At 35.5% G+C, this 14,173-nt stretch overlaps 1 protein-coding gene across 1 annotated transcript in view; it reads left to right on the forward strand.

Annotated features, from left to right (window-relative positions):
* WNK3 (WNK lysine deficient protein kinase 3) overlaps positions 1-14,173 on the forward strand; it is an 81,228-nt gene that overhangs the window by 12,238 nt on the left and 54,817 nt on the right. Inside the window, 4 exon segments of the mRNA XM_032210791.1 lie at positions 11,799-11,827; positions 11,829-11,969; positions 13,694-13,851; positions 13,854-13,911. Of these exon segments, the coding sequence (XP_032066682.1) occupies positions 11,799-11,827; positions 11,829-11,969; positions 13,694-13,851; positions 13,854-13,911 (386 nt within the window).

Below are 14,173 nucleotides of genomic sequence, written 5' to 3' on the forward strand. Positions count from 1 at the left end.
ATTATCAGTGGAATTAACGGTTTTCTTGGAATTTAGTGATAGGGACCAGTACAGCTAAATCAGCACCTAAATTAAAAGCTCTGAATAAGCTTTATCAGCTACTTTATACAGAAATTGACCAATTTAAGGAATAGCACATGATAAGACTGTGGCCTGTGTGCCAAACGGGAAATTTAATTTTAATTTAATTAAAATGCCAGGAAAATTTTGAAACAATAAAAGCTTCAAAAATGGAACTTCTTCAGAGGGTGGTGGACCCTTTTTTGATATTTGAACAGATATTGGATTGTCTGTCAGATTAATTGCGGTAGCAGGTTATGAAACTTTCAAGTCCTTCCGTAATCCTATATAGAGTGATGTGATAAATTTCAGTTTAGGAAGAATACATCCTACTAGTGGCAATTTCATTACTTTCTTTCCAAATGAGAGAAACATTTTGCAGTGGCAGCTCTTAATTCTGTAAGTACCTGTAATGAGGCAAAAGGCTATATATTTAATTTCTGGGAATTATTTTTATTGCTGAGCAACTTTATTTGAAGCAATAATGAGCATAATAAAATGCTCCAAATCAAATCTTTATTATGGTCATAGACCAGCACAACGAGGCTGAAATGCAATGAATAATTTTAAAAACTAAAAAATCTAAAATACATTGTTATTTTTAAAAAAACTCAAAGTAATATATAAAAATGCAAATCTAAAAAAAACCTATAGAAGATAAAAACATAAAAATCAATCATAATACAAAATATTCTCAGCAAACAAATATGTTTATCTTGTATAACAAAAAAGTACACAACCAGACCAAGCCAGGCTGCCCCTGTTCCTGCCATCAGCATTAAAGCAAGGATGGTATATTAAAAGCAGATTTTTAGTGTTATATTTCAGCATATCTGTTGCTTTTCATTAAAGGGAATAAACTGCAGGTTGGTTGGTTGAAAGGGAATAAACTGCAGGTTGGTTGCAAAAATGTTGCACAGGAACAACATGAATTTAAAGTCTCTTGAGGGCTTTGGTTGGTGGCACTAAATTGCAAAAAAAATAAAAGTCAGTTGTGGTGCAGCTTTGCACTTGATCATTTATCCATGTCAAATCATACTAGGCAGATAATTTATCATATCTATTGCTAAATTTGCTCTCTGATTTTAGGAGGGGATAGGTAGGTCAGTGGACAGGTAAATATTGTTTCAGGTTATTCGTTTCTGAATAATGGGATGTTTTACAGAAAGCATCCCAGAATATAAGGGCAAAAGATTAGCCACCCCGAGAGAGAGAGAAATTGAAGATTATAATAATAAAGAACTGTTTGATGATTGCAGCAGTGTTTTGTTTATTACTTTATCTACTCGGCTGTTCAAATCTCACCGGCTCAGGGTTGACTCAGCCTTCCATCCTTCCGAGGTGGGTAAAATGAGGACCCGGATTGTTGTTGGGGGCAATATGCTGACTCTGTAAACCGCTTAGAGAGGGCTGAAAGCCCTATGAAGCGGTATATAAGTCTAACTGCTATTGCTATTGCTATTGCTACTCAGTCACGTTGTCCAAGTGACACTCTCTTTTGTCACCAAACTTCATTGGAAAGAAGGTCGTCTCAGTAGACACATTGTGGGAAGGTAATTTAATGGAATGAGGTGGGCGGTTTTACTCAACCATGTTTATATGAGATTGGAGGAAATATATAATACATTGAACTATCCTCAATATCTAGTTTTGTTTTTAGCTATCTTTTGTATTGATTTGTCTATTGACTAAAGTGACCCATTTCACAATGAAAACTATACAAGACTACAAACAAAGACAGTTCTAATGTAAATATCATTAATTGTTCAAGTTCTCAGAGAAGTTAGTGGACTCTAATAAAAGGGAGAACTATTTAATTTTTCAAAATGGAACAAATTGGTTTCATACTTTGGACTATGGATAGACTGCCTGCAAGCTCTCTCTAAAGAAATTAGACCTTTCTTGCTGTAGTAGTTCCTCTTTACTCCAGCCAGATAGATAAGCTTACTAGATGAATAATAGGAAACAAAGTATATCTTTCCAGCTGCTAACAATTCCCATAGCAGGAAACTCAGAATTTCTAGGGGTAGAGTAGTGAAGTAGGTAGATCAGGTTTTCTACCTCCGAAGATACTTGTAAAAATTTCTGAATTGCTGAGATGCAGAGAATCAGCAGTTTTGCTCAGAATAAGTAAATGGAAGGGAAATTAAGCTCACTTTCCCTCCCTGTGAATTGCCCTGGACTGCTGTGAAATAAGGAAGTGTCCTACCTTCTCTTTTCCTTTCACTGACCCAACTATTATAAGCATGCTCCTTGGAAAGATTCTAAACGATTGTGTATAGAAATGGGTGGATTTGTACAGGGCAGAGTCAAAATAGTTTAGTCCCCATTGTCATGAAAATGCAAGGCCCAGTACACAAATTCCCAACAATTCTGCAGCCTAATGGCATAGATCCATTGAGACTATGCCAAGGAAGGTGATTCATTTTCATTTATTCTCAGCTATGTCAGCAAAGACAGGAACAGATTTAGTTTTTAGTAGGGCTGTCAAAAAATATGTTACAGATTTTTTTTCTCCAGTGACATGGCAGAAAAGAGCACATAATTCACAGTCTATTCATATGTCTCAATATTTACCAGCTCAAAAATTATGAGTAAAAATCCGTAGATTGGGACAACACATAAAATGAATGTTTTCTTTTCTACAAAGTTTTACATATTGGTTGAATGAAGTAATTAGTGAACATACATAATACAAAAAGAAGTGGTTTTGTAGATTTCCAGCTCAATTTTGTTCCATAGTGTCCCCATTTATTTTCTCAAATGTTAGCCTCTGAATGATTAGTGTTAATTTCTGGAGAAAGAAATGGAAATGCTGTACTTCAGAATAATTCAGGCCTCTACTCTTAGTGGGGAGGTGCAGCTTCCAGTGGAGGTAATCTTAGGGAATGCAATGTTTCTATTGCCTCTATGAGGCTTTTTGCAGAAAACAAACTCTGTACATCCATGTAAACATCACTACAGTAACAATGACAAGGAATGAGCTTGAAGATCTATCTTTAGATGCTGAACTTGTGAGCTTTTATTTACCGCAATCTGGAATACTGCTTTATAATGGTTACATATTCATTTCTTGTGTGCTGATTTGCCAATTATATGTTGTCACTAAGCTTTTGTGAAAACAAATGTTGTAGGCTGACTTACAATGTGAAAGTTACTGGAAGAAAACAGTAAACATGCTAGAACTTTCCATTACCCATCCAAGAACTAAAATATTCATTCCAATCCTTCCTTAGGATTCTGCCTCATGTCCCCCAACTCCCACTCGAAAAGGAATGGGCTTTCAAAATGCGTTTTTTTGGGGGGAAATTTGTATGATTTCTCCAGGGTTTTTTAATGCCTTTTGTGCAATTAATATGGGACCTTAAAACATTTGTTGCCCTTGAATTGATATGATCATGATATGAATTGTCAAAATGGAACAAAAAAAGGAACCGTAAATAAAGAAGTTGGGAAATAAATGAGAACTGTGATTATGTGTAAAATAGGCATAGTGCAATTAAAACAAATTTCTTAACCCTCCAAAATGTAAGGCTCAGCAAATACTTATGGTAAATAATTGTGTGCCTTTGTAGAATAATTTATGTGTGCTTATATTTTAATTCATCCTAAAGTGTCCACAATGGTATTAAGTTTTTGGAATTTTTACAGGTAGTCCTCGACTTATGAGAACAATTGAGCCCCAAATTTATATTGTTAAGTGAGATATTTGTTAAGTGAGGTTTGCCCCATTTTATGACCTTTCTTGCCACAGTTCTTAAGTGAACCACTGTAGTTGATAGGTTAGTAACCTTTTGGTTAAGTGAATCTGGCTTCTCCATTGACTTTACTTGTCAGAAGTTCACAAAAGGTGATTACGTGACCTTGTGATGCAACAATGGTCATAAGTATGGAGCAGTTGTCAAGCAGCTGGACTTTGGTCACATGACCATGGGGATTCTGCAAAGGTCGTAAGTGTGAAAAATGGTCATGTCATTTTTTCAGTGCCATTGTAACTTTGACCGGTCACTAAATGAACTGTTGTAAATTGAGGACTACCTATATTATGTAATATCTTGAGATGTCTAGATTATATCCAAGTAGGCTCCTGTTGTGTTTTGTTAGGAAATGGGTAACTTTACATTTGATATTGGGGACCAAAGCATTGCAATTGTAGGTTACTTAAGGTAATACTTTATATGTTTCCCCATTTCTCTATGGTTTTCTTATGTGTTTTAGCATTGCACATATTAATCTGAATAGTTGAGGATCCATGTGTTCCACTGAAAGAGCGGGGAAGAGAAACATGCTAGAGTTCTGACTTCTTAACAGAAAAACAAACCAGACTAATACGAACATCATGATTTAAAAAAACATCACTCGGGTTGTCTGGGGTTTGTTAACTGTGCCATTAGTAGACGAAACCAAATGAGATGGTTTGAATTGTATGCACTTGCATGTTGCTTATTCCCAGACAAATCAGGAACCTTGCTTATTATCATTTGTGCAAAGAAGGACAAAATCAGGGTTTCATAAAATGAGGTGCACAATATTTTAATCGCAGCATGGTTAAAATGAGTAATTAGTTTTATTTATCTGAATAAACACCTGATTATTCAGAATGTTATTAAAATTGCAATAGTGACAAGATTAATTAAAGGTCTTTTTCTTTTTGTATTCTTTTGTAATGGTTTTAAAACATATTTGAATTTACTAAGACTAGGTTAATTACCGGTAGTAGAATATTTTCAAGAATTCTGTGCAAGAAAACAATGCTATAGTGTCGCAATAAGGTCATAACTATAAAAAATAAGTGTTATACAAAATTTTACTCAAAAGTTGAATTATATGTATTCTTCAGTGTTTCTATTATGTTTTCATTGCCCCTGTGTATTTTATTGTTATAAAGGATTTAAGTATTTGCTGTTCTGGCTTATACCAACCTAGCTATCAGGTCATCTGCATGCCATTTAGATGACTGTTTATTTTGGCTTAATAAAGGGTAAGTGATTATATTGGAAATCAGGTGATCTGCAAAGAGGAAACAGAGAAACCAGTCACGGAAATTGGCTTCACTGGTAGATGGAAAGCATTTAAATGAAAACATTTCTTGTCCTCTAAAGCTATTGGGAAATTTTGACTTTACAATAGCAGTTGCAAAAAATGACTCAAAATTTTCTGTGGTACAAATCTGATCAAATTTTACTCTCAACTTTATAGCAGCATGGTAAAACCCTTGTGTTTATTAAATATAAGACTTGATTGGATCATGTGATGGACTTCTGACCTGTGTGCAAGAACTTGGGGTTTTGATTTGGGTGGGGAAAACTCTGGGCCTTTCAGAGTCGTGTTTTCACCAGCTGTGCCAATATGATCTTCCTAATAAATCCATACTTTGAGGAAACCCTAGGCCTCAGAGTTTTGATTGCTTTGGGCTTGTTACTTGGAACCCTGACACTTAGTACTACAGGATAACTCTGCTCACAGTCTGGAGTTTGATCCTGATGGGACTTGAGGTTGACTAAGTCTTCCATCCTTCCAGGGTTGGTAAGATGAGGACCCAGATTGTTGGGGGCAATATGCTCACATTGTAAACCTCCCAGAGAGTACCGTAAAGCAGGCATCCCCAATCCCTGGGCCATGGACCACTGCCAGGCCATGAGCTGTTCAACACTGGGCTGCTCAAAGCAGCGGACAAGTGCATGCACGCGTGCTCCATTTGTGTGAGTCGCAGGCACCCACCCAGCGCTTACACAATATTCCCTCCCCCCCTTTACCTGTCCACAAAGCCAGAAACGTTGGGGAACTGTAAAGCACCATATGGTGGTATAAAAATCTAAGTGCTATTGCTGGTTCTATTGCTAAGACCCAAATAGGACCACCCATGACCACTTAGATTCTGGTGGTCCACTTTTTTGTAAGCATCGCTGTTTTTCCAAGCCATTGTGGGGTAAATGGAAAATTGCAAATACTGGAAAAAATAGATAGATAGCCACATATTTTAACAAAACATTTTAAGGGAGAACAATATCAGTTGGTGTCTAGAGGCTGAGGGAAATCCACTGGTCCTTTTGTTTGACTTAAGGAAGATACTTACAATGGCAACATCATTTGAGGACACAAGAATCAGGACCACATATATACAAAAAGCAGGGATGTGATCTGGAAGCAAAGATTTTGGGTTCTCATGCCAAAGAAGCTGCCTTGTAATCATCTTGAAAAATCTCTATGTAGAACTTAAGCTATTGTTTATGTAGATGAAAGATAAAACTACTTGAGGCATGCTTCTCCTTTGTTTTGATGAAAACAGGTTTGACTCCTTCCTTAATTTTGCAGTATGAAGAAGGGGGAGTTGAGTGGAAAAAGCAATTCTTGATTGATATGTTGGTAGTGATTTTCCCTGCAGGAGATGCTGTGTTTATCATTACCATTGTGGTAAATAAAATCATCTGTGAACATTTGGGGTGGGTGACACCTCCATGTTATTTTGCACAAATTCTTCTACTATTTGTATACCTGTTTTTACTACAATATGTGTAAGAACTGAAAAAAATGTCATATGACTCTCTTGTAACGCTTTCATTGTCTAGAAGTAGGATTTTTGTATAGTGAGAATTTAAAGAGCATGCTATTATTTATACTGCAGTGATACCTAAAAGTAGCTTCTACAGGGTTAACTATTGTAGATAGCAATGCAAATTTAATTTTCAAACAATTTATATCTCAATGAGTTTGAAATGGAAGTTGCTTGTGCTACTTTAAGAAGTGTTTATAATCATTATTTAACTCTAGGAAGTTTTAGATTTAAAATCCAGTATAAAAATGGCAATTTTGTAAATGTATGAGAGAAGAAAAATAAAGCATAATAATTATTATGTAATTAACAGATTGTCCCTAAAATTTGCACTCTGAAAAGATACGTCAATCAATTTGCTACCTGTTTTTTAAGCAACAAAATATAAAAACCCAAGTTTTTGTTAAGGATGAAAAGCAATTAAATTATACTTTATAGTTCAATGAAGCAGAAACTTTTTCCTATTCCATCGCTAATGACTTTTTGCTGAATCAATTAATTGTTTTCATTTATTTGGGGGTAGGTGGGTAAACTATTGCTTGCTTGTAGTGCCGTAGGAAAGTTTTCTTTTAATGTGGCATCTCAGCTGCAATATGATATGTGATCCATTACATTCCCACCATATGAAGTATCTACTGTTACTAAAAATGTATATGGGTATTACCTGAGAAAAAAATGCTTGGCCATCCCTATCACTAATTCTTTAGTATTAAAATGTTTTTTCTGATAATGAGTAAATTGAACCAGGACATTCAAACTGGGAAGCACTGTTCTAACTTAAAAGTATTCCTATCAGATATCTGTCATCTAAAAGAAGGAGATTTTATGTCCCATCTATGTATTATATTTCAGGAGAGAATTATTACTGGAGTTGGGAAACTAATTTTAATGCTCTGCTTACATTTAATGATAAGCCAACTTTTTCAGTTATAATTATTTTCTGTAAACAGTGTGCCAGTACATATAGCTCATTAACTCCAGTTATGTGAACAAATGAAACAAACAGAAATAATTGTCCATTACAAATAAGCCAATTCTCTTTCAGGAATAAATAAATTTTGTTTGTTGGTTTACAGTCCTAGTTAATTTGTGAGTAACTATCCAATATTCTTGGTTTCAGTTTCACACAAAATTCTGCTTTTTTTCTTGTGCAAAGGGAAGAAGAAAGCAAGATGCAACTAATGAATATTCTAGAAATTGTTGATTCTCTGAAAATAATTTGGTTTGTTGTTATAAGCAAACATTTCCTTGTGCAGCTTCATTGTACTCAGTTGCATTCCTTATGTTTTATTTCATTTCTAAATAGACTGAAGAATTTTCTGCTTTAGTGAGATGCATTTGAAACTTTATCTCCCCCTCCCAATCTATCTTCAGATCATTTGTAATTAGCTCTTTGAAAATGTCCCCATGGTTGTGGTTTTTAGATTATTGATTTTGGAATTAAATATAATTTTATTCCAGAACAGATTACTGCAGATGAAGTTTTGTAGCATTAGTAGAAATTGTGTGCTGTGATTTACACAGTTTAGGAGCCATTGATCTTCTGACCATTACCAATGAAATTTGATTTATGATCAGCTGTAGAAATTTCCTCATTAGAAGCTGTACCAATAGTTAGCATATTGTATGTTAAAAGTACTGGAAACATTCAAGCATAAATTAATCTGTGGGGCTCAGGAATTGTGCATGCTGCCACTTCAAATTATATCAAACAATTGTTAATACAGATAAATATTTATTGAATTTATATACAAGAATGATTGATGATGTAGTATGGGACAATGGACTGCTCAAGGTGATTGGTACTTAACATATTACTGTGGAAGAGCTGAGGATCTTTTAAAGTAGTAATGATGTTTATTATGTAGTTAAATTAAAGTTTTTTTGATGCCTAATTGCTAATACTGCTTTACAGGAAACAAAAAAATCAAACTGACTATTGGTCTGAATCTGGGAGAGAACCTAGTTTCTCCCTGAGATTGGATCTATAGATTGGTCTGCCCTAGGTGATTAATGGATCCAGTTGAGGTTCAGAGTGAATTTGGGGGTTGTTCCTGAGGTTCTGCTGCATAGTGTTACAAAAGTTCTGGTGGCCATTTGGAATTAATGTCCTTTGAAGGCTCAAGGCTCCTGTTTGAGGAGCAAGTAACAGTCATGGCTAAGAAGTTCTTTGCACGACTACAGATCATGTATCAGTTGTGCCCATTCCTGAATTAGAAGATCCTGCTCAGACTTATTAATGCCCTCCCAGTTGAACTGATGCAATGTGCCCTTGAAGACCATTTGGAAGCTTCAGCTAGCACAGGATTTCCATGTTAGAATCTTACATGGAAAAAGAGATAGCAGATGTCCAAGCTGGCTTCATGCCAAGGAACATGAGACACTATTGATGATGCGTGCTGCATAATTGAGAAAGCCAAACAATTTTTTTAAAAAGTTAGCATGTGCTTCATTCATTGTAGAAAGCCCTTCAGTTGTGTTGATTGTGTCACACTGTGGAATGTGCTTAGAAAAATGGGAATCCCAGAACATCTTATTGTCTCAATAAGAAACTTATATACAAGTCAGAAAATCCACAAAACAGACAAAATAGGGCAAGATGACATTGGCAAAGTATTTTGGGGGAAGAAAAGCTTGTTTCCATCTATTGAAGCTTCTTAAAATGTGGTCAATTTATTTATTTGTAATGAATGTTTTATGTGGTACTTTTATGCATCAAAACTGGAGAAAAGGGGTTTGTTGCAAATAAAGAGACAAGAAGCTCGGATGTTACTTAAGGTACCAGAGACATAGTCATGGTGGGTTGCTACCAAAGCTATCCATCTGATCATTGCTAGTTTCCTTTTCATACAAATTTTCTGGTTTTGCTAGATGTGTTATCGAATTTATACTGTGCATTGATGCAGAGGCATTAGGAGTCTTAACTTACATTCACACATTCATTATTTTGAATCAGACTTAGCTCCTGGTGACTTCATGAACACATCCATGCTGTCTTCTTGGCAAGAGTGTAAAAGTATTGGCCACTGCAGTCTTCTGGCTTTTTTTTAACAGTGTTCCAATCTAATTGATAACTGTGGACTTCAGTGGTGATCTTCCATCCAAATCCTACCAGAAAAGGAAAACCTATGGGGGCTACATTGCTGAAAATGTACTCATTTGCCATTCTTAAATTCCTAAAGACAAGAGCTGGCTATTCTATATCTCTAACACTCAAATAATAGGGAAACCAAGCCGATAGCACAACTTTATGGCACCTAGCAGAGCCCCTTCTCCAACTGTGTACTGCAACTTTTACAATCCAAATTTCTAAGATCAGTTCATCAAGTTCCAAAATGTGTTTATAATACCATCAGTGACTAGAGTCAGGCTTCATGAAAGTGAGAGTAGAGTGTGGATGATCATGCTGAAGTATTGGCTCAGACTATGCTTTTTTTGCTTTGGCCTTGCCCCACAAGTGATGATTTTCATTGTGCAGGGAAACAGAAAGTGGCAACTGAAAGTTCATCCATGGGCTTCTCTCTAGGTCTTCTGCTCAGCATGGGATATGATCAGGCCAAAGCACTCATTAAACAGCATGTAGCTGAAATAGAGCCCACATTGGATTTAGCCAAGACCCAGTCTTTATTTGCTGTTGAATTCAAACAGGTACTCTGCCTCCTTTATGGCACCTAACTAAACGTAAAGTATCTAAACTTTGTGTTTTGTGTCAACTGTGCCCTTTTCTGGATCACGAGACCCTGCTCAGTCATACCCTGGTCATCTCATTTGAATTTTGCAACATGTTCTAAATGTATCTACTCATTAAGTGTATTTGAAAGCTACAGTTGGTCCAGAATGTGGCAGTGCTGGCAGCTTATCCTCCCAGGTAAACCAGACAGGAAACATGACAAGATGAACTAATTCTATTTAATTGTAAGACTATATTAACAGAATCTTGTAAATCTGAAGGCACAAACTTCCCGCCTCTAGTTTTTACTGCTTCATCCACTAGTTTGAGTCCTTCCTAAGTTTCTTTCTTTGACAGTTGATTGATTGCTGGCTCCTGCCTCTTTTGTCTGACTGCTGTCTAGGCAGCTTCAGTCTCCCTTTTCCTCCAAAGTTATTCATACATTCCATTACAATTCTTGAAGACTGATACAGGAAGATTTCTTCTCTGGAAAGACAATGCCCCTATGACTCTGGATACACAGAAACAACACAGTATATTTTCAGACCTGCACAGGTAGTCCTTGACATACAACCACAATTGAGCCCAAAATTTACATTGTTAAACTGTAAGACAGTTGTTAATTGTCTTGTTATGTTTTGTCCCATGTTATGACTTTCTTCTTTCTTGAATCTCTGCAGTTATTAATTTAGTAACTTGGTTGTTAAGTGGATTTAGCTTCTCTATTGACTTTGTTTGTCAGAAGGTCACAAAAGTTGATCACATGACCCCGGGATAGTGCAAATGTCATAACTATGAGTCAGTTGCCAAGCGTCTGAAATTTGATCATGCTGCAGTGATCATGTAAAAAACAATTCTAAGTTAATTTTTTTCAGTGCTGTTGTAATTTTGAATGGTCACTAAATGAATGGTTGTAAGTTGAGGATGACCTGTATTACAGAGACATTCGTACTAGCCTTGTCTCACACAGGACAACTCTACACAACCCTGCTTAAAATTTGTCAGATTATGACCTGTGGCATAAACCTAGATTTAACGAATATGTAGCTACCATACTAGAGTGCTCTGTAATTTGGGAGATATAGTTTAACAAGCTTCATGTGTGGAAAATGGCCTGAATCATTACTTGCAATACTGAGAATATGAAACTGTATTGTTAATGGAGTGGATTGCTAATATTGGTATTTTGCAGGTGGTGGTGGGGATGTAGGAGAAAAGGAAAGGAAGAAAAATGAGCAAATTAGTAATTGCTTTTGTTCATGTTGCAACTTTTTAGATGTTTACTTTTTTTGTCTTCTTCCATTTACATGTTAATTTAAATATCACAGTGTTATTGGTTTGTTTAATATATCACAAGTATTTGGTCTTCTTCAGACGTGTTTAAAACAGAAAAGTAAATGTTGTTATATGGCCTGCTTCTAAATGCTGCCATAATATTGATAAAATATTAGTAGTAGAAGTGTTACTGTAGCTGTAGATAACTTAATGATTATGATACACCTTTCATATTTTTAGGACAGGAAGCTGACCAAAGCAGAACAGCAAGGTTAAAGAAGAAGCTGAAATGCTGAAGGGGCTACAACACCCCAACATTGTCCGATTTTATGATGCTGGGAATCAACGGTTTAAAGGAAAGAAGTGTATTGTATTGGTAACTGAACTGATGACATCTGGAACACTGAAAACGTATGTATTTCCTGATTTTCTCATTAACAGAATAAGTATTTGCATAATCTTTTTTGAATGTGTCACAATTGCCAGTATTGTTTTGGACACTAACTATATTGCTGTGAATTATGAGTATCCAGCTCAGTATCTACAACATGCAGCAACAATTAAGACACTTTATGGTTCTTCTAAATATATAAAGTATCCAGCTGACTGAAGTGTAGTTGCTTGCTATCTAGCTTATATAAAATCTATTTCATGGAAGTACAGTGAGTTAAGAAGCATTACGTTTAACTACGGTATGAGGTCAGTCAATAATCATTTCCATAAATTTAATAAGACTTAATTTGCTATATTTTAAGCCTACCTTATGTGTGTGAATGGAATAAATAAAACAATAATGGACTGTGATAAATTGTGAACTAGCACTACCATTTTATGATTGGTTCAGTTAGCAAGACAGGAGGATGGATGGGAGCATTAGGAAAAAGCAGAGAAATCACTTGAACAGTATTTCATGGCAGTGTTGAAGATGAAATATATATATTTTTAATGCTTCGGTGTTTCTAGAATTACTGTTTTCAAGCTGATTTATGTCTTAATGTGTTTTTAATTTGCTGTGTTATGCTTATATTCACTGCATCTAAATGATTCATAAGTGATTTCAATGGAGTGGTTATGATTATAGGATGATTATATTGCAAGTGCAGAAGCCCATTGAGTAAGTAATAATTCCTTATAAAGGAGTATTACAAATTAGATAAAATTTATGCCATGAAATGTTGTCTTTTGTTTCTTGGTTTTTCTTCTTTTTACCCAAATATTAGTAAAAATGAATTGATTATTTACTGAATATAAGAATTTCAGTAAGAAATAAAATAAATAAGAAATATTAAAATGTCAAATACTTTCATTCCTGCATTTGGTGTATTTAGAGTATCTACTAGCACTATTGGTTTTCTTTGTGAAGAAGATATATTATAACTACTGTAGGAGAATTGTCATGATCAAACATTAAGTGTGTATTGGGTCTTTCCTATGAACTGCATAGCTCATGACAAAGTATTAAGCAGATAAATCAACTCACCTCTTTTTGAAATCTGTAAAGCTGCATGGATTGTGCTATAATTTGTACTGCCGTAGTTTTTAGGGGAAAAAACTGTAATAAGATATTTCTTTTCTCTTTGTCTCGATCTATATACTACTAAACTCTCCTGTATGCTTGTAACTTCAATTAGGTAAAACAGGGCATCGTAGGCAACAATATTTGAATTAACATACCTCCAATGGACTAACTTTGAAAAATCATCCAAACCTGGATTCCGTTACTTGCTGTGATTGAAATTTGGCAAAGTTGTGGCATTTTCAGCACTGCCACACTGCTGTGGTCAGGCGTAATCACATGATCGTCATTTCCAATGCTCTCTGCCAGCTTCTCACAAGGAAAGTTGATAGGGAAGCCAAAAGGAAGTTAGAAGTAACTCCTGCTCCCATTGTTTTTTTGCTCAACCCATGGTATTATGTTTCTCTGTTTAGCTTAGGAAAGCTAACTAGTTTAATAATGATAACTTGGAATACAACTGAGGACTATGAAGTTCCTGAGATAAGAGAGTGTAACATTTTATGGAACCTCTGAGGGTTGATCATGGTACATGGAATTTGACTAACTTAAAACCATGTCGATATTGATTTAATGCATAAATGCTGTTTGGCTTTCTCCAATCATACTCATTTCTTTACAGATATTTAAAGCGTTTCAAACTCATGAAGCCAAAGGTGTTGAGGAGCTGGTGCCGACAGATTTTAAAAGGGCTACATTTTCTGCACACAAGGACTCCTCCTATCATCCATCGTGATTTGAAATGTGACAACATCTTCATCACAGGACCTACTGGTTCAGTGAGATAGGGGACTTGGGACTTGCCACCTTAATGCGCACTTCATTTGCGAAGAGTGTTATGGTGAATATACCGTAAATGTGTTTGGTATTCTATGGGGCCACTATTTGTGCCATCTCTCTTTGGCATCAATAAAGACAGGAATCTGCAATGCCATAAATCAAAGTTGCTTTACACTATATAGTTATAGACTATCCCAAAGTCAAAGATGTCAAAAGATAAAAAAAGACATCAAGCAGTGGGAAATATAGTGTTTGTGCTTTTAATCTGCAATCACAACATAAAGTATATAAAAAGTATATAAAAATTTTCTCCCCCATGTCT

This window comes from Thamnophis elegans, chromosome 2 (assembly GCF_009769535.1).
Source record: "Thamnophis elegans isolate rThaEle1 chromosome 2, rThaEle1.pri, whole genome shotgun sequence".
NCBI classification, from domain to species: domain Eukaryota; kingdom Metazoa; phylum Chordata; class Lepidosauria; order Squamata; family Colubridae; genus Thamnophis; species Thamnophis elegans.